Source organism: Danio rerio, chromosome 25 (genome assembly GCF_052040795.2).
Source record: "Danio rerio strain M-AB ecotype USA chromosome 25, GRCz13ab, whole genome shotgun sequence".
Lineage (NCBI taxonomy): Eukaryota > Metazoa > Chordata > Actinopteri > Cypriniformes > Danionidae > Danio > Danio rerio.
Genome location: NC_141045.1, coordinates 15484513 through 15508071, shown reverse-complemented (window position 1 = coordinate 15508071; position 23559 = coordinate 15484513). Strand labels below are relative to the sequence as shown.

The following is a 23559-nucleotide window of genomic DNA, read 5'->3' as shown; positions in this document are numbered from 1 at the left end:
TGTTATTATATTTATTTTAAATGGTTTACAAAAGTAATTTTCATTCATCAATCGATTTTAAATACATGTTGTGTTACAAGATGCAGCAGCAAGGTGGTGCTGTGGGTAACACAATCACCTCACAGCAAAAATGATGCTGGTTCGAGCCCCGACAGGACTAAGCCGAAAAGAAAATGAATGAATGATGAATGATGCAAGTTAAGGATTTTTTTTCATCAATTATCTTGTTTTTGTACTTGATTACATCGATTACAGTAGAATACAGCAAATTCCTAAATATGCAGTGAGTTACTGTAAAAGTTTTAAAATTACCTACAATGCAGTGCATATTACAGTAGTGAACTGTAAGGAATGTATGGGGTATATTACTGAACATTTTTACAGTAAATAACCGTAAATTTACTGCAAAGTTTAACAGTGTGGAAATGCACCCATATTTGCACAATTGTATTGATTTAATACCTAATTTCACTTTTGGCGTAACTTCAGCACAATGGGTTTACTCAATTTTTTTAAGTAAAGTCACAGCATCAGTTGCTTTTGTTTATTTGCAGGATGTTTTTCTCAAGCAAATTTTCTGCTTGAGTTTAATTATTTGATCTTGCTCAGAAGGCACGATTGAGACAAATTCGATATGTTTGTGGCAAGCGCGTCACACCATGATACAATGTGAACTGTTGAAAATTTTATTGTATTTTTGTTGTAACTTACTGGCAGCAATGATGCCAGAAATTTACCACAACTGCCCTGTTACAATAACATACAATCTAACAATAAATGTGTTTTACAGTAGCAGGGCCCTACCGCAACTACATTTTACAATAAAAAATACATACCGCACCTTTTTTATGTATTGTTTTTTTCCGTTTATGTTATTTGACTTAAAACGAGTGCAGGTAGCTTATGTTGGAATATCTAGCCAATTCCATGCATGTTCAATAAAAAAGGTCAGGAGAGGGTTTTCTTTAATATTAAAATATAAGTAGTTTATTAGATACAAATGAATAATTCGAGGACAGAGCTGGGTTACGTTACCACAATGCAATACAAGAATTAAATTCAGGAGGTTCGCAACTAACTTACATTTCCCTGACTCCAGCATATATACACAACTAATATTAACAGGTGGAATTTTGGTGTAACGTGACCTATCAGTCATTCTGCATTCCTTCGGCTGTTGTACCCAAACATACTTCTTCTTTCTGCAACCTTTCTCTGCATACCAGAACTGAACAGTTAAGTGACCTTCAATACATTTCACAACTTCTACAAGCACCTTGTGACATGTCTAGACTTCTTAATAGACAGAAGTCTGAAGCAAGGCCCAATTTTATTCATATTCTGCTATTTCCCCTTATGTCAGCAGTTCCTTCTAAGAAGTATTCAACACAGTAAGTAAGAAGAAGAATGTTTGGTTAATATATGGTCTCATACAAAAAAAAAAAAGATTCATTTGTCTGATTTTAGTCAAAAAAAATGTTTCTAATAAAAAATAAAGACACACAAGCGACCATGAGTTCAGCTAAAAACCTTTAATATTAAACTCTAGCTTGAATGGTCTGAGTAAATCAGCTAATTTTTATTTTTGGCCGAACTGACCCTTTGAGCATCAGCACCAATGCTCTTGAACACTTATGTTGCCTGCCAATATCTAATAATCAACTTTCAAATGGCCTCACGTCCATAATCTACACCAGCTGGAAGAAAAACAAGCCTTTTCCAGCAACCCATAAACAAGTGGCTTACTCATTTAGAGCACCGCCTATGGCAGCCAAGCGGTCTGCCAATGCAAAACTAGCTGTCAAAAACGGAGCAACGAAGCTTTCTTATCCAGCTTCATCCAAAGACAATTACATAAGCTGCGCTCCGCATCTTATTTTTGGAGAAAAACAGCAAAAAGAGTTAATGTGGGCTGAGGTATTTATGCAAAACAGGCAGGAAGGAAACAAGGCCAGTAAGTGTTAGAAATCGGTTCAAGCGCTGCACGTATAGTCACATCCACAGCTCTATTTTTAATCAGGCTTGAAGGGAATAAGGTCTCAATGTCTTTAAGATTTTGACGCAGCAATCAAAATATGACCACAGTGGCAGAGTAGCTGCTACGGCTAACACTTGGCTAGCACGTAGCTGCACACATTCACACAGGGAAATCATGTTTATATTGACGGCTACAGAGTTAAAGTCGGCTTATGCTAAATCAGGCTTTATTTAACTCTGTAGGAGTTCATTAAATGCGGGTAATTTTTCCGGGGTCTGGCTGTGAGCATTGTTTATTTGATTAGCATGTTGCAAGCTATATCGGGTTTAAGCTACAGGACGCTTATTCAGCAGTGCTGTTATTCAACTTGTCCCAGACATTACGCCATGACTTTGTGAAGAGCTGCTATTCTTCATGACAAATAAGGAAATATATTTTTTGCAAAAACTTTGTTCATATGAGCAGTCTTCAGTGAGATGTGAACGTGAAATTATGTTACTGTACTACATTAATAAAATGAAATTTTCTTGTCTGTTTAAACTATTTGTTTAAAAGGAGATTTAAAATAACACATTCCTTAAAGTTTTTTAAGTTTAATCCACTTAAATTTGTTTAAACTAATAAGTTAACGTAATTCTTTCATGTTGTCTCAACACAAATCGATTGTGGCGTTTTTTACAGTGTTTATTATTGTACAGCCTATACTATATGTTATGTTCCATGTTAGTTTTTTTTTTGTGCATTTATTTTCCTCACCCTCCTCTCTCCGCGTCTCACTTCACTCCTAGGTTTCTTAATGGTTCAGTTAAGTGTCCATCATCATTATGACTTTGCCAGTTCCACCAAACCCCGGACCAGCCGCGAGGAATTAAAGCTCCAACAGATCCGTGTGTGGTAACTACAGATCAGTCTGGTGCTATTTGGTGATCAATTATCTTAGTTTTACTGTGGTTATTCGAGTTCACTTGTTAAACTTTGTTGGCTTTAAGTAAATGCTTTGATGGTTGTGTGATTCTAAACTGAGCCTAATGATAATCTTGTTAGGTTTTGTTTTAGTTTAGCTTGTTTTTTTTTGTTAGGAGTGTTTAGCCCCATGTAATTTAGTTTTGTAGTTTAATTAGTTTAGATTGAGTGTCGTGTGCACTGAAGATGTCGGTTTCATTTTCATTATTTATTTTTGTCAACTAGTTTAGACTTCAGACTTAAGGATTGCTTTGTTAATTTCTTTGATTTGGCCTACACTCATTGTTTTTGTTTTAAGAGAATATTGTGACTGTTTATTCATTTTTTTCCCATTATTATTGTTACATCTTTTGTTTAACCCATTGAGTAAAAAGCTTAAATTCAGAATTGATTCTTGCCTCATCCTTGATCTGTCAACACATTACATCTGTCTCACCTAAATGTTACAGCATCCTTTTTAAACATCGTAAACATATTTTTCAACATACCCACACGTGACACGTACATAATTTGTATACGCTAAAAAAAAAAGATATTTGCTGCTTGTTCAAACTTCTTATTTAAAGTGAGTTGAACCAACACAATTGTTAAGGCTTTTTGGGATATAATTAAATTATTTTATGTTCAATTAATCCACCTAAATTTGTGGAAACGATTAAATCAGGTTAATCGATTTGTGTTGGGACAACATGAAGGAATTGTGTGGAGTAGAGGTACAGCGGCGGGACCCGATAAGTTTTTTTGGGGCACAGCAATAAATTTCGGTAATCCTTAGCCCTGTTTTAAGCAAACTGTCTAAGTTTAAATGTCTATTAGACGTCTATTAAACACAAAATTGTTTGCTGGTTTTTTCACAGAGTCTGTGCACGTATCATCTGCATAACGGTCCTCAGAGGTGGCTTTACCAACATGGAAGAGCAGAGTGAAGATGCGCTGTCCATCAGCTTGCATTAGAAAACGGTCAGTTTACAGTTGGTAAACCCACATCAGGCAAGTCTGATGTATGGGAGTCTTTTTTTCATGCGTCATAGATGCAAATGGATAAAATGAACCTTTGCACGATATAATATTACCTCAGAGTTTCACTCTTTATCAGTCACAAGACTAGAACCTCAGGTTTAGGGTGGCACTTAGGCCTCATCCAATGCTTCCCACAGGTTTAAAATACACCTGCGGTGGTTGGTCGATTGAAACACACCTTTAAGCCACAGCACATGGTAACCCACATGTGACCAAAAAAAAAGTAACACTGTTTTTATTTGTTTTACAGTTTTTTAAAGGCTGTTGAAATAAAAATAATAAAACCATTATTTGTTTTACTTTTATTTTAATTCAGGAGCCATGTGCACCTACTGACAGGTAAAATCTGCAGCTCACATTCTGTACAGTATTGTCAAAGCATGTTATATATGTTTAAAATATGTAAATTATCAACATCATCAAATTAAAAAAAAATATTCAGCAAACGAGATAAAAATGACAGAAAGGAATTAAAACATTTATGAAATAAAAATCTAAAAAAAAAAGTATAATGGTTACAAGAATAAAAAGTGTAGATTATTTAAATAAGGCAAATGAGTTAAATAACCATTTCTAACGGTGTACATATTTTTTGCAGCAAGTTTAGATGTGATTTTGTCCTCTCTGAGTAAATAGACAAGTTTATCTAAGTTGTTTAGATCAAAGAATTAATCATATAATGTTTCTCTTGCTCTTGCGGCTGTGCATGCGCGGTCAGCTGTAAAGCCAAGCGAAAGTAAATCAGGCATAAAATGAAAATGATGGCTTAGAAAGCGAAACCAAAAGCCAAATCCCAGACATTTTAGGAGATTTTTAGAAATCCCACACGGATGAAATTTTAAGTCCCGGGCGCATCTCTGTGGGTCCCTGCAGAGCATGTAAGACTGTCTGTGACAGTTTTTGCGCACACACAATGAGAAGTAGGAAACATATAGGGCGAGAGAAGATTTTCCACTAGTTAATGGATTGTGGATATTCGGCTATTGGGTAGATACATGTCACTAAATATACTTGGCTGGCCGTTTAATATACCTGGGCAGCCCGCCCAAGTAAAGTCTATGTGTGGAAAGCACTGCTCATCACAAAGGGGCAAACAAAACCCACAAAAGCCTACAATCTTTGCAAGACCTACAGTTTTATTTGTCATCTCTCTCTTTTGGTAGCACCCAATTTAAACGTCAAATTTTGGAAACCAGATCTAAATTTAGCAAGAACGGTCAGGTTGGGTAGAAAATTATTCTAGACGGGTGAACAAAGATTAAATATACAGTAGGATCGGTCAAGTGCAGAATAAAACCTTGCGGGAGCGGGACTAAAAAATCAGTCCTGTGCAGACCTCCAGTGTGAAACCCTGCATTTTTTAAAGAGTGTAGCACATATACACATAACCATATTGTATGTGTGTGTGCCTTGTATTTCCCATGTATAGCAATACCAGTAAATTTAAGATTTTATTTAAAAAAAATACATTTTGGGGTCCCTTATGAGAAAAACAGCTCATAAATCATAGAATGAAGTATTTTGAAAATGTAAGAATGCATATTATTGAGGGTTAATGTTAAAAGGTATTGCAGTAAGGGATAAATTATACAGTTTGTATACAGTGAAAATCATTGTGTGTGGGAAGAGTGTGTGTATGTGTGTGAGCAAGCTATAAATATTTTTATGTGTGTTGTTATGTTGGATGTGTATGCATAAATGAATGTATAAATGTAAACGCTCCAGTACTTTTCTTCTAAACGTATATTCTTCAAAACAAGCAGCATGTTGCATCTCCAACATGACCTTTCCTGGCATACGACTGGAGAATCTCGTATTTCCCTTGTTTACTGCTGTTGACAAATGGCAATATGATGCTACAACCAACTGCATCTGCTTCCACTGCTAGCCTCAGAAGAGCAGCCACATTATCTAATACACCGCGGAGTAAAGCAACACAGAAGACGCACACACATACACACACATACACCATACGGACACGGCCATAGCAACTGCTGCTGTAACTAAGGCATGGCGCTCTATTTGAGAAAGCCACTGATATTTCCACACGTCTGCCATACAATCCCAGCCCAAATACCAGCTGTGTCTTCGCTCCTTGTGTGTGTGTGTGTGTGTTTTTATTCATAAATGCAGTAATATTGGACTAAAGATCTGAGGATGCTTGTAGAAACCTGTGTGTGTGTGTGTGTGTGTGTGTGTGTTTTTATTCATAAATGCAGTAATATTGGACTAAAGATCTGAGGATGCTTGTAGAAACCTGTGTGTGTGTGTGTGTGTGTGTGTGTGTGTGTGTGTGTGTGTGTGTGTGTGTGTGTGTGTGTGTGTGTGTGTGTGTGTGTGTATGTGTTACTTCTAGAAGGCAACCATTCATTGGTGTTTTATTTTCTTGATTTTATTTATACTGGGCTTTTGAATACTTGATTCTGATTGGCTGATGAACAAACTAATCTGTGCCGTTATTTTCATATAAACGCACAGCTAAAATAGTTCCAAACAGGTATAGACTTTACCTCGTTACAGTTCCATATATCCCTACAGTACGCTGAGGGATTTCATTTATTTCACAGCATATAAAAGTCAAACCAAACAAAACATAATACGTTGGATGAGATGTGTAAGAAACTAGTCTCACACACAGGAGTGATTTCAGGTCAAAATGTTTGATTATTAACCATTAAATTGCGAGTTTTTATATAATATTTTAGTACTACTACTTTACCATTATTATTAATAATTCTTATTGTTAAAATCAGCAAAAAAAAAAAGACCAAATAGGTTGTTTGTAAATGCAGCTTATTATAACCTATAAATAAGTTTTACAAATATTACAAATATTTAAATTAATAGTGACATAATTGTGTTGCACATGTCTTAATGAAATTGGGTGTGATCTGAATCAAAATGGGTTAGTTTAAATGCAGTGTACATACATACGTATATACATACATACATACATACACACACACACACACACACACACACACACACACACACACACACACACACACACACGTATACACACACGTATACACACACACACACACACACACACACACACACACACACACACACACACACACACACACACACACACACACACACACATATATATATCTATATATACATATACATATACACATACATATATACATATGTATGTGTATATACATATGCCCACGAACAGTTGTATAAATGCAATATCACACTGCGATATGATTGTATATCGGCACTGATTGTAATCCCAATTCTACCCCTTGGCCATTGGCCCTTCCCCTTACCCCTACCCCTCGTTTTGCGTGTTCACGTCAAAGGGTAGGGGTGTCCCAATTCTCTTTAGCTTGAAGGTTTAGGGCTAAGGAGTGTATATCCCTTCGAATAAAGATTATTTAGGACCACACTCGAAACCAAGGAGTAAGAAAATTTCCCAGAATACACCAGCCACAACGGCTTTACAACAAACAAGCACATGTTTTAATATATTCATAGCCGCATTCATGTTTTACCGTCATTCCTTTAAAAAAAACGCTAAAATAAAAAACACAAAATTTCACAATCTATAATCAATAATCAAAACTCTTGTATAGTACTCCCACAACATTCTGACACTTACTGAAACTCAAATACCCTGTCAGTAATGTCTAGTGACTGGGAATGACCTTTTTAAAGTGTCTGCTATCATGTTAATATTGTTTTTGGTGTGTTTACATAGATGAATATGGCCACTGTGTAAATGCACAGTACAGTTACGATCTTATTGCCACATTATATTGTTATGACTACATAGTAAATGCCTTCAGTGATTTCCTGAAGATAAATACCAAAAAATAACACAACTGCAATAACTACAGCAGTCGCGATCATCTGATCTCAGCAAGAGATCATGATGACATATGATGACGTGTGCAGGTGCTTTAGTGCTGTCCCAATTCTTAGGGGTAAACTTTGAAGTGGTAGGGGTACAAAAATAGAATTGAGATTAGGGCTTAGTGTCCCACCAGAGCCAATATACAGCCATAGCTTACTATTACGAGTGTTATTTTGCGTTTATACAACAGTTTGACGGCACAATCATGTATATAAAAAAATTAAACACAGAGAGCCTCAAAACCCTTTTATAAGAGGAACTACTTTCTTCCGTCATTTATTCACATCTGCAGCTGTCAGAACAGCAGAAACCGTTGATATTTCACAAACGTCACTTTAGTGCTAGTATTTGAATGATTTTCTAGTGTAATGTCAAAAGTGATGACAAAAAAGGTGATTTTGCTCACATTTTACGATTATAAGGCTAAACGTCATGAAATGCCATCAGTCTACAGAGATTTTCCAGTATTACACTGGTGCAATCGGGAGATCACAATATTTAACCCCCGAAAAAGCCAAAGCAACGCAAACACTACCAGATTATTGTTGTGTTTGCAATAGGGAAAAACGCTAAACACATGCAAGCATTTCTACTTTCTTACTGTTTACTGAACTATTCTGCAGGAACGAAAACAAAAAGTAACTCAGGGTTATACAAAGAGTGACCAACACAAAATACACACATTCCCATCTCAAACTCAACACACTAGAATTACTATGGTATAATTACAGCACTACAACATACAAAAGTGATGTCACTCACCAGCTCTATAATATTTTGATCAGCTGTAGCTTAAAATACACTGATCTTTTCTCCTCTAAGGGCTTATTATGCAGTTTCTGTCGCCATCTTTTGGATGGACAACATCAATCATCTTTGCGCTGCTCAGTATGACAGGCTGATGGATGTCGATGCACTGTCTCTCCGAAATTATAAACATTTAAAATAGGCACTGTCCATATAAATAAACTGCATAGATGCAACCTAAATAACTACATTCTCGCCTAAAAAAGCCTCTGAAGTACTGCTGTCCAGAAGAAGAGTGAGAAGGCTGTACGGGTTCTCGAGTTTTGATATTGCAGAATATCGCACAGCTATCAGCCAATCCAGACAGAACTGTGATATACATACACATACACAGACCATATGGAGCATAATGAATGTTTTGTGACATCTGATATGGTATCTGTCTGGTGCTGATATGGATATGGCTGATTATATAATAATATGGTCCGGAGACTGTGATCTGACAATGCCATTGTAAAAGACGTCTAGCACAACAAACGGATCTATATAGGCTGCAGCGTGAGAAACGAGAGGAGAACAGGGTCAAATACCAGAGGAGTTAATTCTTCCTTTTTAAAATGACATCTAATTAGAGGAGTTTTTTGCAGTGGAAGTGAGTAATTGGCCTGGCCCACTTACTGTACCGAGCTTGCTAGAACCCCCGTTGAGTGACAAGATTCGCACACCCACCGACACACACGCACACGCACACACACACACACACACACACGTGCATGCTGAACTTTCACTACATGACGAGCACCCACGCATGCATTCACTCACTGGGAAATATATATAAATATATGCATGGCCACACATGCACATGCTCTCTATCTTCCCCTGCCTCTCTCAGTGGCCTATTTGTTTGCCAGGAATTCATATCCCTCTCTCTTCAGAGGCAGTTGCTAATAGAAGCAAGTTGCTATACTGTAGAATCATATTTGTATTTTAAAATTTAATTTGGGAGTCTGTCCGGGTTTTAATTTTACTTCTGGATGCGTCAATTCTTACCATACAAATATACATTTTCATATGCTGTTAGAGTAATAATATGCATAAGGAATAATTAATGATGGGCATAATTAACGATTGGAAAAAAATCCACACCTGATGTGGTGGATATTTTTGAATAATTAAATAGATTGGAATCAATTATACTACAATTACCACATTTCAATTGATACATATTTCATATATACATATTTTCTTGCACAACTCATCCAAAGCCTTTTATTCTGTTTTGATTTGATTGTTTTGACTGTTGTAGGCTGTGAAATAACCGCAATCATTCATCATTGTGATATGAATCTGTAATGTGACCACGATCTGTCTAAAACTACATTAAAAAATGCAGGGTTTCATGCAATGTATTCATATTGTCCCAACACAAACCAATTAAGTAAATCCAACAAATGTAAGTGGATTAAATCTAAAACAATTATGTTGTCCTGTAAAAATCAAGTAAAAAAAAAATCATAAGTAGTTTGAACAAGCAGGAAAAATCTTTTTTTTATACTTTAGCCATGTGTTTATGTGACAAAAATTGCACACCTTGGTATGTTCATCAACCAGTAAGAATCAAGTATTCAACAGTATTTTTTTACAGTCATTTACATGATCAAATCTGCGTATTTTTTCAAACTAATAAGTGCTTCAAGAGTTCACACTTAGCTGATGATTGATAAGTAGATGTATGTTTGGCATGCTGCCTCCCCTCCGTTTTATAGGGGAAGAGGGGAGTCTGAGCTCAGGTAGGTCTCGAGAACTCCCCTGTATTATGCTAGGAAAAAAGAAGGAGGAGTCGGAGAGGATGGGGGATTCTTCAAGACGAAGATGGCTAAGGTCATGAAATCTGGCTACTTATGTTTGATTTGGAGTCACCTGATTGCTAATGAGGGACTAATGGGTCAATTGTTTTCTTTCACTTTCGTCAATTGGTGAAGTTTGTTTCTCGACACTGTCGCCACTGGCTTGCTTGGTTTGGGACTTGTAGAGCTGTGCATCGATGGATTTGCTCTCCAGTGTTTGGACTTTCAGCAGCGAAAATTAAACCACACTGAACTGAACTTAAACTCTGAAAACTGTTTTCGAAATTAGCTTATAAATAAACTTTTACCGTTCCAACAGTCTACTTTTTTCATTGTTTTTCAATATAAACAAAAACTTGACAGTTGTGCGTGACCGTTACGCTCACGTCTCGCATATTTTGAAGTGGTGTGCACACAGCGACGTGTTTTTTAGACACCGTGTCAAGTTGAACAGTTGACTTCACCAGTGTCAGTTTCAAAGCAGTGAACCAATCAGAAGAACTCAAATGTGGGGAAAGCTTTGTGAGCTTCTGGTTTACTGGTACTAGGTGGTGTTATTCAGGCACCTTTTGTGCATTTTGCTGCACTTTATATTACAAAAAAAATACCTGAGCACTTCGTCTAAAATGTCAAAATGTTAAAAAAAATCAATTTTTTTATTTTCATCGCACTCTAATAAATTTCCAGAATTTCACAATGTTACTGTAATTTTTCACAGTAAATTGCATTAGTGTCAGGATTTATTTGCTCAATTTTAAGTATTTAGAATTTTATTGCGCAATTATGCCTCACATCATATGTTATGCACAGCAAATAACTGTAAAAATGGCTATTTCATTTGCACGTTAGTTATAGGAATTCAAGCACTATTAATATTTTAATCAACACAGAAATGAATACACATTAATGTTTATGCTAGTACAGGCTTTTTTTTTTTTTGATATTTAGAAATATTTACAGAAATATTGTTTATAGCCCCTTTATCACAGTGATACTAGTAAATATCTGGAAAATTTCCAGAACGACTTAACTGGTAAATTCAAAAAAGGGTTGTTTACACAGGAGAAGACGTCTCACATCAGTGTGTTCTCTCGGGCAATTTTCCGTCTGAGTCCACACAAAGCAGCATTCTGGCAAACTACCGGTAATGTTACAACTTCTCTTTTCTGAAAAATTGCTGGAACAAATTTACCACTTTTTTCAAAAACGGACTGTGAATTTACATACAGTACCTTACTGTGAAAGTAATGCAATTATTAGTCATCAGAGGTTGTCAAAGAAGATATCATAATTTATTTGATAGATTATACACTACTGGTAAAATGTTTGGGGTCAGTAGGATTATTATTTTTAAATGTTTTAAAAAACTTCTCCCGCTCACCAAAGCTGCATTTATTTAATCAAAAATACAGTACAAATGGTAAAATTGCTAAATGTTATAGCACTATAAAATAACGGCTCAAAAGTAGTTTATAATTTAATTTAATATTTTATTTCAGTGATTTTAAAGACTAACTTTCAGTTTTATTACTTCAGTCTTCAGTCACATGATCCTTCAAAAATCACTGGATTATTAATTATTATTATTACTATTATTATTAGTAGTAGTAGTAGTAATATTATTAATAGTAACAGTAATAAAAGCAATAATGACTGGGGTAATAATTTTTTTAATTGATGTAATTAATTTACATTCAATAAGAAAGCAGTTATTACATTTTTTTAATAAATATTTAACAATTCAAAAAACTTTTTTATATTTAATAATTGCCATCTTGTTGAAGAGAATAATTTTCTTCTGAACTTCTGATCGGTGGTGTATATTTAAAAAAAAAACAAAAAGGAAAATGTCAATGAATCACATACTAATATAAACTATATACTCACTCTTTTTCCCTTTTCCCTTTTCCCTTATTCCCTGTTCATCAGGGGTCACCAAAGTGGCATGAACTGCCAGAAACTGCATAAGAGTGGATATATTTTTTTCCCATTGTAAATCATATGTCATATCTCAACTCGTGTATTTTTTTTACTCTCTCGACTTTTGCTGCCTGGAAGCAAGTAATAATAGGAAATATAAATAAATATATGCATGGCCACACACGTACATGCTCTCGGTCTTTCTCTCTAACTCTCTTTCTCTCTCTCTCTCAGTGGCCTATTTGTTTGCCAAGAATACATTTTCCCACCTTTGTGTTTTGCATGGCTGCACACAAAGTCACAAAGCTAAATAAAAAAATAAAAAACAGTTCGGGAGTCTGTCCAATCCCATCCTGGATCAGGTGCAGGTCGCATGGCAAACGCTACCAGGCACATGGATGCTCAGTGTATTTTTACAGACAGATGTCCAAATATTTCTTTTCAAGGCCATAAGCGTAGCTCAGGGGGTTTTATGGATAGTGCTGTACTTGAATACACCAGATAAAAAACAGATAGACTTTTGTCACAAGTCCAAGACAAGGTTACAGTAAAGTGTGTGTGTATCATTGCTGACAGATGGCAGTGGTCATTTAAAATTTTTACACTTTGCCACTATCCTAATTCATATAGAAATGGGCTTTAAATGGATACTAAACCACCATGAAATTATATAAATATTATTCATAGCAAGTGCTTTAAAGCCAATTGTTCATCTTTGGAATAGCACGAGAGAGAGAGTAAACGATAAAAGAATGAAAGTTTACTATGAACAAACCCTTTAATTGTATGAAAATGCACACATTTCAATATTTATTATTTATAAGAATTCCAAATCTTTTCACAAGTATATGAACGTCGCACTAATGTAAAAAAAAAAAAACACTATAGAGGCATTCAAAACATCCTTTTAGATTTAGTACAATGTGTTTTAAAATTTAATCGTTTATTCATTATTCAATAAGTCACCAAGGGAAAGACTGTTCATTTTAAAACACACACAGACATGCACACACAGATAGAGAGAGACAGAGAGAGAGAAAGAACAATGAATCCCCCAATTATTGTATAATTATGGGATTTGTTTTACCTCCAGCTAAACTACACCTCCAGTGTATGACGTATAAACTCTAACATTAAGCCCATTTTTACATATCAACCCATAATCCTATTTTTCCCCTCCAATTTCCAACAGTTGCAGAAATTGCAAATATATATATAGTATTTTAAAACATGCCCCATTTTTTGTATGCTCAACATGTCCGAAATCACATTCGCATTTATTTTCTGTGCACTGAACAGCCTGTTCTTGATATAATTGCTTATTTTGATAAAGTTGTCCACTGAGGCACACCTGTCCTCAACTTTTTTTGTCATCCTAAACACAAATTCAGCAGTGTGTGACTGACTTTGGCAGAACAAAATGACGAATATAATTATGAGGGACAATTTGGCCTTCTGTGTTTATGGTGGCTGAAGTCCTGATCTAACGATGCTTGTTTATAACTGTATTTAAGGGGATTGATGAGATTGTAGGGCGGAGCTACAAATGCCTATGTGTCAGCATAGTGGCAGAATCAAAAACAAGACCAACGTCCTATGATAATGAGGAAAGATTGACACTAATGGGTAGGGCTTTCTTCCTTTTTTGACTAATGCCACACAAATTGTGTGATTTTTGCATAATAAGTCCTCTTTAATGTTGGCCCACTACTTTTTTAGCAGCAGAACTATTTTTCCCATTCATTTTTCTAAAATAGTCTAAGATATGAACCAAATCAATCAGCTATGAGGAGAATCAACATCATATGAATTGGAAAAAAACAAGTATGCAAGTTGGTTGTATCTATAGAAACAATATATTTAAAGTTTAATGAAATTGTTTAAAAACAGCCCTGCCTTTAATAAATGGAAATTTGTACTTTCGGAACCTGATAGTTGCAACATTTAATCTTAAAATTCGTACATATTTTCTTGCCGTTCTGGATTGCGAAAATCAGAATTGTGAGTTAATGAAAAGAAAAAAAATATCATTTAAAAATATACAGTTGAAACCAGAATTATTAGCCCCCCCTGAATTATTAGCCCTTGTTTATTTTTTTCCCCAATTTCTGTTTAACTGAGATTTTTTCCCAACACATTTCTAAACATAATATTTTTAATAACTCATTTCTAACAACTGATTTATTTTATCTTTGGCATGATGACAGTAAATAATATTTGACTAGATATTTTTCAAGACACTTCTATACAGCTTAAAGTGACATTTAAAGGCTTAACTAGGTTTATAGGCAGGATAGGGTAATTAGGCAAGTTATTGTATAACGATAGTTTGTTCTCCAGACTATCGAAAAAAAAATCTAATAATAATAAAATAATAATAATAAAATAATAAAAGAGGCTAATAATTTTGACCTTAAAATGGTTTTTAAAAAATTAAAAACGTATTTTATTCTAGCCGAAAAAAACAAAACAAATAAGACTCCCCAGAAGCAAAAATATTAAGCAAAATATTAAGCAAAATATTAATGCTCTGTTAAGCATAATTTGGGAAAACAAAATTTAAAGAGTAAGGAAAAAAATTCAAAATTCAACTGTATATTTACTTTTATTGTTGTTTTTATTAAGTAAAAGAGCAAGCAAAAATCTAATTGGGAGATAGAAAGTCAGAAAAAAATTAAGAAAGAAATTCTGAATTTTGCAGAAAAGTTAGAGAAAAAAAGAAAATAGATTAAAAAGTTACAATAAAATATTTTTTTCCATTTTAAAAAGGTTAAAAAGTGGTAAAAAGCTTATATACATGTCTAATATCCTAAAACCTCAAGAAAGTCTCTATAAAACTGAATTCTGAGAAAAAAAAGTAATTAAAAGTAATTAAAGTTTTTCGTTTGTTTGTTTTTTGATTCCATGGCAGAAACAAGCTACCACACATATCTACCATCCCAAAGAAGCACAAGAAGCAAATCCTATGACAAGCCAAACTGAAGACATCTCAGCAGTCCAGTTCACTAATTCCCAACACTTGCAATGTAATCTAACGTGATTTGTTTTTATATGGCGCATTTATTGTGTATCGCCATACACCCAAATCGCTTCACAATCATGAGGGGGGGGTCTCTCCACTCCACCAACGGGTGTTGCATCCACTTGACAACAGCGCCAGTGCACTCACCACACACCAGCTATAGGTGGAGTGGAGAAACAGTGAAAGAGCCAATTTGGTGGATGGGGATGATTGGGAGGCCATGATGGATGGGCAAGGGCCAAGGGAGGTACAGTAATTTGGCCAGGGCACAGGGGTTAGTCCCCTACTCTTTACGAGAAGTTCCATGGGATTTTTAATGACCACAGAGAGTCAGGACCTCAGTTTAACATCTCTTCTAAAAGACGGCAGCTTCCACACACATCTACCATCACAAAGACGCCCAAGAAGTAAATCCTATGACAAGCCTGACTGAGGACATCTCAGCAATCCAGTCCACTTCCCATTCACCAATTTCCAACACTTGACCTATTTGCATCCACACATGGCCTTATAAAAAACAACACAGATTTGCCATAAATAGAGCCTCTGGTGACAATAGATAAAAACAACTTTGTCCTCACAGAAAGGGACACACTCCATTCCTGAATGTGACGGAAAAAGTGGACAATTTCACATTCACTTATTTTAAAAAGTTCATTGTACTAAATAAAAACAACTTATGTGATTTCAAAAATGTTCTGCAGTAAAGTGAACTTAAACTGAGTAGAAACAGATTTCTAGTTTTCCTGCATGCACTGTGTCAGACTGTACATTAATATAAATTACGTAATGTAAGGACACATATTTTAGTCTATAATTTTGTGCTACTGTATATATGTTAGGATTTACAGAGCTTTCTGTTATGCTAAAATTGGTACGTTTACCAGGCGACATGTTTTTCGTTTAGAGAAACGTTTTTCTCTGCGTTTTGGCCTTCTGTCCACACCGAGATAGTGTTTTAAAGCTAACGTATCTTTTTGAAATCACAACATTAATTTCAGTTTGTATATTCTCCAGATTCTCAAACCGGAGCACCCAGAGGAAACCCACATGAACACGTGGAGAACATGAAAACTCCACACAGAAGCACCAACTGGCCCAGCCACTAAGACCAGCGACCTTCTTGCTGTGAGGCGACAATGCAAACCTTAACCGTCACTGACCAGTGCTATCAGTAGTTTGTGGTGATGAACTTTCTATAAACTGATTTGCTCTTCCAATTGGCAGTTCATTATGCTTTGGCGACCCCTGATAAATCAGGGACTAAGTCGAAGGATAGTGAGTAAGGGAGTAAGCGAGCGAGTGAGTAGTTTGCTAGAAAGCCACCATATAGCCCAGTCTTACACCATAACCTACTCTTACATCAAGCAGCACTATCGCAGAAGCGCCAAACACAAACATACCACCAACAATGGAAGACAGTGCATAACTATTGATGCTCATGACTTTGCAAACCAACATCAGCATCCAAACAGCTTAGTGTAAGTTATATACTGTACACAAGTAGATCAAGACAACGAGTATAATTAGCAAGTTTAGCATCGTATCTGCTATTTCAAACAGGGTTCCCGCTATTTCATGGATAAATCGAGCACTTTTGTAGTTTTACACCCCTAGCATATATAGTATCACAAACGTCCTTCCTATGCATTCCTATAATATTTCCCATACACTTAAAACTTGCCAGCAGCTAGCTCTCCGCAAATCTCACATGCTTGCCCACTGAAGCTAAGCAGGGCAGTACCTGGTCAGTACCTGGATGGGACACCACATAGGAATGCTAGGTTGCTGCTGGAAGTGGTGTTAGTGTGACCAGCAGGGGTGCTCAACCTGCGCTCTGTGTGAGTCTCTCACTCTGATTCCTCTAGACCAATAAGTTTTTGTGTGGTGTGCGGTCTGGCGCAATATGGCTGCCATCGTGTCATCCACGTGGATGCTGCACATGGTTTGTGGAGATTCCCCCAAAAATGTGTTAAGCGCTTTGAGTGTCCAGAAAAATGCTATATAAATGTAAGGAAGTCATTTTCAAAAATGTTGACTGTTTTCAAAATTCATGTTCAAAGAAGTAGTTGAATTCAATGCTGGTAATAGTATTGATAAAATGCATTAGTTCATGTATAAAATGTAAATGTAAATTTAAATAAAGAATTTTTTAGTTTTTTGTTTAGTTTTTGAATGCAGCACAGACAATTGTTGAAATAGCACCCTTAAATTCAAGCCCTTTCAACGACCTGTTTTTGTGTTAAGGTACTTTCCCTCTCTGTTGTTTGAAATGCAAATATATTCAAGAAGTGGGAACGCTGTTCAAAAATGGCCGTCAAAAGTTCCTGTCCACTTGTCAAAAAAATGCTGTCAAAGTACAAAGTAAAATGAAGTTCTACTAACTCAGGGGTGTCCAAACTTGGTCCTGGAGGGCCAGAGTTCTGCAAAGTTTAGCTCCAACCCCAATCAGACACACCTAGGCTGGCTAATCAAGCTCTTACGAGGCTTTCTAAAAACATTCTTGCAGCTGTGTTGAGGCAAGTTAGAGCTAAAATGGACACTGGCCCTCCAGGACTGAGTTTGGTCACCCCTGTACTAACTTAAAAGTACAAGTTGGTTTATTGGAATGTTTCCACAAATGATTTTGAGTATTCTAACCTAATCAGTTTGTGCAATGTGGGAAGATCACTGACCTGCTGTGGCGTAGCGGGGTCTGTCTCCGCGTGTCTCCCTCCCCCAGCCGGCCCAGGGAAGGGGATCGGCTTCGGGCGGAGCGCCCGCCCAGGGCCATGGTTTTCACCGTGCCATTTGGGCTGTTCTGCATCTGCTGGGGGTGGCGGGGCGAGAGGCTGCGCAGGGGTGAAGCGGCAGGAGAGGGCGAGCGTGAGCGCTCCAGCGACAGCTTGTTGACGTTCAGGTTGTTGTCGCTGTTGGATCGGAGCAGCACTCGCGGGGCGGCAAGAGTACTCCTACCCTGGTGCTGCAGCGGCGATTGCTGCGACGGCCTGCTCCGTCCTGTGCCTGCCGGTGCCTCCCGGAAAGGCACTGGGAAAGATGAAGAAAACAAGAAGTAGTATTAGATAAAAATAATAGATTTGAATGCAGTGTGCACTTTCAAGTTGAAAAGTAGATCAGCTTTTTTAGGTGTCCTTCATTTCCATTGAAAAAGGCAATAATTAGAGCACTGTAACGAGTGTTTCAAGTACCACACTTCAGCTTCATTTCTGCATACAAAGAACTTAAAAGACCAAACGCTGTCTGCTCATCAAGCTCACAATCAGCCATTTCCACGCTCATTTACTGAATGATGAATGCATTTATTGTGTTTTGACTTGTTATGAGCTGTCGGAATAATTTCAGAACAAGAAAATTAACTCTTGAGACTCTTAAATGTGGAAATAGATTTGGTAACACCAAACAAACATTCGTTTAACATGTTAAAACTATTTAATTCAACAGCTAATGATACCTCACACAAATAGTAATTAGAGTTTATTCTATTCATTCAGTAATACATTTTGAAATGTCACGTTGCATAAAACAGTATTATTTGCTGTATGAAATGTATTTTATATATTAATTAACTGCAATTCACTTAGATGTTAAATAAAATGTAATTATGACTAATAAATTAATATATGACTTGCTCTTCAGTTTGTGTTTCTAGGTTCCTCAATTCCTCTGTGGGAGGTTTGCTCCATGTACACACAATCTTAGCAAATCCTTTATCACTGACTGTAACACACAAAAAGTTACTGCTGAGAAATTGTGTCTTATCTTTAAAGCTGCAGGACTTATTTTTAAAGTCTACTTGTTGGTAAGAATACTGGGCTTGATATTTTTAAAATACTATAAGAATTTAACTAAAGAACTATCTTACATTTAAAAACACAGTCTATTCCTCCAATACCACAGCTGTTCATCTTTTAGAAATCACTCTTATTAGCTCATGTGGTGCTCAGGAATGTTTGTACTATAATAATTTTTTAAAGTTTTGTATGTGGATACCATGGTACATTTTTTACTATATTCACTGATGATTAAAAAGTTCAAAAGAGTATAGAAACATTTATTATAATATGAAATGTCTCTAGGGCAACGTAGTGACGCAGTAGGTAGTGCTGTCGCCTCACAGCAAGAAGGTCGCTGGTTCGATCCTCGTCTCAGTTGGCGTTTCTGTGTGGAGTTTGCATGTTCTCCCTGCGTTCGAGTGGATTTCTTCCGAGTGCTCCGGTTTCCCCCAAAGACATGCGGAACAGGTGAATTGGGTAGGCTAAATTGTCCGTTGTGTATGAATGTGTGGGTGTAAATGTGTGTGTGCATGTTTCCCAGAGATGGGTTGTGGCTAGAAGGGCATCCGCTGCGTAAAAACGTGCTGGATAAGTTGGTGGTTCATTCCGCTATGGCGACCCCGGATTAATAAAGGGACTAAGCCGACAAGAAAATGAATGAATGAATGAAATTTCTCTACTGTCACTTTTAATCAGTTTAATACATCCATTGTTAAATTAAAAGTTATTAATATCTTTAAAAAAACAATGGAATACTTTCTTTTTGCCTCTTTTATTTGCAGAGGCTATTACAAGCAGATTTACTGCTGATTGTGCAAACTCGCATTCCAGTGTGTATTATTGTTTTGTTCATCTTGTTATGAGATTCCAAACTTAACCAACATAGAAACGGCCAACCAATAGAGTGTGTTTAGGGTGTGGATTTCTGTATTCACCAACCAATGGCAGACTGTTTGGGAAGCCTGTTTAAAAACAAACTTCTTTGAAGTTCTCTTTGAAGCTGCTGAAGGTGAAAAAAAACTACACACTTCATCTAACAATAACATCTCCTAAAAAAATCAACAAATTAACAAGCTGAAACACCTTTATGCAGTGTTTTGTGGTTTCTTAAACAACTGCTTCCTCTATTCTCCAGAGACATACACCCACAGCAGCAAACTTCTGTGGTTCCATGGTAATATACACAAATTTCATGGCCAGATGAAGCTTTATCTCTACAACTCCCCCCTTTTCAGGCCTAGGGAAATCCCTAGAGTTCACTGTATGCATGATAAATGCCTATATTTATTTGTTTGTCGCCACATTAAGTGGTTCAGGAAAAGGTTTATCCAAAGAAGCCTTTTTCTCAGAAACATTAGGCCGCTGAAAGACATAGTTCACGCATGAACTAGATATCACTGCCTGGATGAGACAAACGCTATAAATATATTCTAAAACGAACCCAGGAGAAGCATAGAGGAGAAACACACCGCTTATTACGCATCAAGTCCCCCCTGTTCGTTAATGTGCTGACGTAATGTCAACTTGAGGCAGTTAGATCACCTTCCCTGTCATGAAAGGTTGGCACTGGATGGCGTTCGTCATAACAAAAGGCCTCAGAGGTACATATGCTCCCGTTCATTATTTAAAAAGCTACTGTAAGGAGATCATTATGGCCAATAATTCGAACCCAGCCCCCACAAGCTGTGAAGAAATCCACCCAGCCCCCCCATGAAGCCTGCCAATGAAAAGACAAATACAATAGAATCAAAAGAAAGCAACACTGATAATGGCACAAAAACAAACAAGATGGTTCATTTGGACAGAACAGAGCAAACAAGGTTTTTCTGGCACCAACTGAAGTCGATGACATCACAAGCACATTGGCTGCCGGAACACTGCTTTTGGAACACCGCTGAAACAGTCATTTCCTTCAAACACCTGAAATCAAAGTGGCGGCGTTCCAAGTGCAACAATCTAAATATAAAAAATGTCCCAAAACCAAGACAAAGGTAGAAAATATTTACTCTTTCAGACTAATTCGCTCTTGGCCTCACAAGATTCAACTTATAATACTGTAAAAATTATTACTTTGCTTCCTCCTCACCTAAGAATAGTTTAGGACAAGAGTTTTGAACACCAATCCCAAAGAACCGAAGTCACCAAAGTCACAAGGTGCCACTCAAGACCAAAACATCACCTCTTACCTTCCTTCTTGAAGGCATTCAGTAAGGACTTCATATCTCCTCCTTGAGTTTATTGCTCAATAACTCCCTTGCGGTGTCCGTGTGGCCTTGAGGAACTTGGGAATTGATGGTCAGGTTCTCCTGGACAGGGGTTCCTTGCTCAGTGAAGCAGCTTTACGGAGAAGGCAAGCCCTGTGGTGACAGTGCCCGCTCCACATGATGACTGCGAGAGGAAACGGCAGAGAGCACAAGCCTCGCACGTTTCCCAGCTCTGTACTCGCTCTCTCGCTGACACACATACGTACACAGTAACTCTCTCACTCGGTCTCAGTTTCTTTCCATTTTGCCCCGCCTCCCTCTCTCTCGCTTCCTCTCTTCCCATCATTCACTGTACTATCAGTTGAAGTCTCCCCCCTGTTTGGATTCCTCAAGGCAGAAGACTGATTGGAGTGTGTTGTTGAATCAGCTGGGTGACAGGAGCATGCTGGGATAATTCGATTCAAAACACTACCATTATGACACCAAGTACTGAGATAAACACAATTGCCCCAAAATCCTTCAAGTGCGGCTTATCAGTTGCTCCAGATAGCATCACAAGGGTTTTTGAGAATTGGTTGGCGACCGCCCACCGAACGGCGCAATCAAGACGCCCGAATTAACTCGCTACAATCAGAAAGTGTTATCGATTAGGGATTTTTACACAGGTCGACTCGCCGAAACAGCTGTATGGGAATCAAGCCCCCGAGTGTTGCTAAGCAACCCGGGGATGGATGTCTAAATTAGTCAGTGCAAGTTGCCGGGTTGTGAATTCTCCCGTTACCCATGTATGTGGGCTGTCCTTTCACACTAGCAATTCACAATTGCCTCTCTCTCTCTCTCTCTCTCTCTCTCTCTCTCTCCCTCTCTCTCTCTCCCCTCCTCCCTGTTTCTGGCATGAGATGAAAAAAGATCTTTGAGGAAACAAGGAGCAAGGAATTCTTGCATATTAAAATCTGTGTCATGGTATGATGTCGTCAGCATATAGATTGATTGGATTCCGTGAGATCCTAAAGTCTGGAACCACTGTAGTTTGAGTGCTCTTTTCAAAACAGAATTAGAGTGTAAAAATGAGGGAACATAATTATTTAAATAGGAACATAAACATCTTCGCGTTTGGTTGTCCTACTTGATTCATTCATTCATTCATCTTCTTTTCGGCATAGTACCAGGTAAATGATTGAGTCTCAGGTAAATGATTCACGGAATCAAATGATCCATTCAGAGGGAGTCTCAGATAAATGATTCACAGATTCAAATGATCCATTTACAGTGAGTTTCCAATAAATGATTCACTGATTCAAATGATTCATTCAGAGTAAGTCTCCACTGAATGATTCATGGATTAAAAAGATTGATTCAGAGTGAGTCTCCAGTAAATAAACAGATTTTACACACTGATCTGAATGGGGTTCAGAGTGTGAATGTGGTTTCACAAGTCTTAAATTATGATTATGGTTACAAAAGCATATGACAAGTTTCGATAATTCAATTTTCTTGCAAAATAAACATTCATAAATAAGTAATTTTCCCTGTATGACTTATTCAAAATCAAGAACTTTTGCAATTTGACTAATTAGTATTTAAAAGGAGGACTTTATGCTTTACTGGAGTATTAATTTATTACACTCTTAGAAATAGAGGTACAGCAGATGTCACCGGGGCTGTACCTTTTCAAAAGATACATATTTGTACCTGAAGGGTCCATAATGGCACCTTAAATTTACTTTTTAGGTACATTTGAACACCTTGAGGTTCCTTTGAGGTACCACTGTGGACTTTTTGGGTACAAATATGTATCTTTTGAAAAGGTACAGCAACAGTGAACGATCCTATACCTTTATTTCTGAGAGTGTAGGGTATCTGTACTCTTACTCAAGTGCATAATTTTTGTATTTCATTCACCACTATTTAAAAGATGCAACCAGGTGTTTATTAGCTGATATTTTTGGTTTGAAATTAACAACTGTAAATGGAAAAAAATGTCATGCAAAATATTAATAAATACTATTATATATTTTATATATATATATAAAAATAAAAAATTACAAATCACATTTTAACAGTTTATATAATTTAAATGTTAACTGTGGCAGTTTATTCTACTGTGGTGACCCCTGATAAATAAAGGGACTAAGCTGAAGGAAAATGAATGAACGCATCTTAATTGCACCAAAAATCCAAAAAAAAAAAATAATAATAATAATAAAATAAACAAACAAT

The 23559-nt window shown here is 36.8% G+C and overlaps 1 protein-coding gene and 1 long non-coding RNA gene across 6 annotated transcripts in view; one reads left to right on the top strand and one right to left on the bottom strand.

Moving 5' to 3' along the window:
• Positions 1 to 23559, bottom strand: part of shank2b (SH3 and multiple ankyrin repeat domains 2b) — a 237924-nt gene that overhangs the window by 96158 nt on the left and 118207 nt on the right. For 2 of the 4 annotated variants that reach the window (XM_087311013.1, XM_087311014.1), the window contains exons 1-2: positions 21322 to 21605; positions 18038 to 18389 (exon numbers count right to left, since the gene is read on the bottom strand). In XM_087311013.1, the coding sequence (XP_087167139.1) occupies positions 18038 to 18389; positions 21322 to 21355 (386 nt within the window). In that variant the 5' untranslated portion in view covers positions 21356 to 21605. Of the gene's footprint in view, positions 1 to 18037; positions 18390 to 21321; positions 21606 to 23559 lie in introns of those variants that run through there. The other 2 variants (XM_087311012.1, NM_001128347.1) reach the window with 1 other exon arrangement.
• LOC141380934 (uncharacterized) lies at positions 1745 to 18991 on the top strand. Of its 2 annotated transcripts, XR_015526338.1 has the most exons (4): positions 1905 to 1954; positions 2767 to 2872; positions 3799 to 3901; positions 16380 to 18977. It is a non-coding gene; the product is annotated as an uncharacterized LOC141380934 (long non-coding RNA). The 2 variants fall into 2 exon arrangements; XR_015526337.1 differs by lacking the exon at positions 2767 to 2872 and having other exon boundaries at positions 1745 to 1954; positions 16380 to 18991.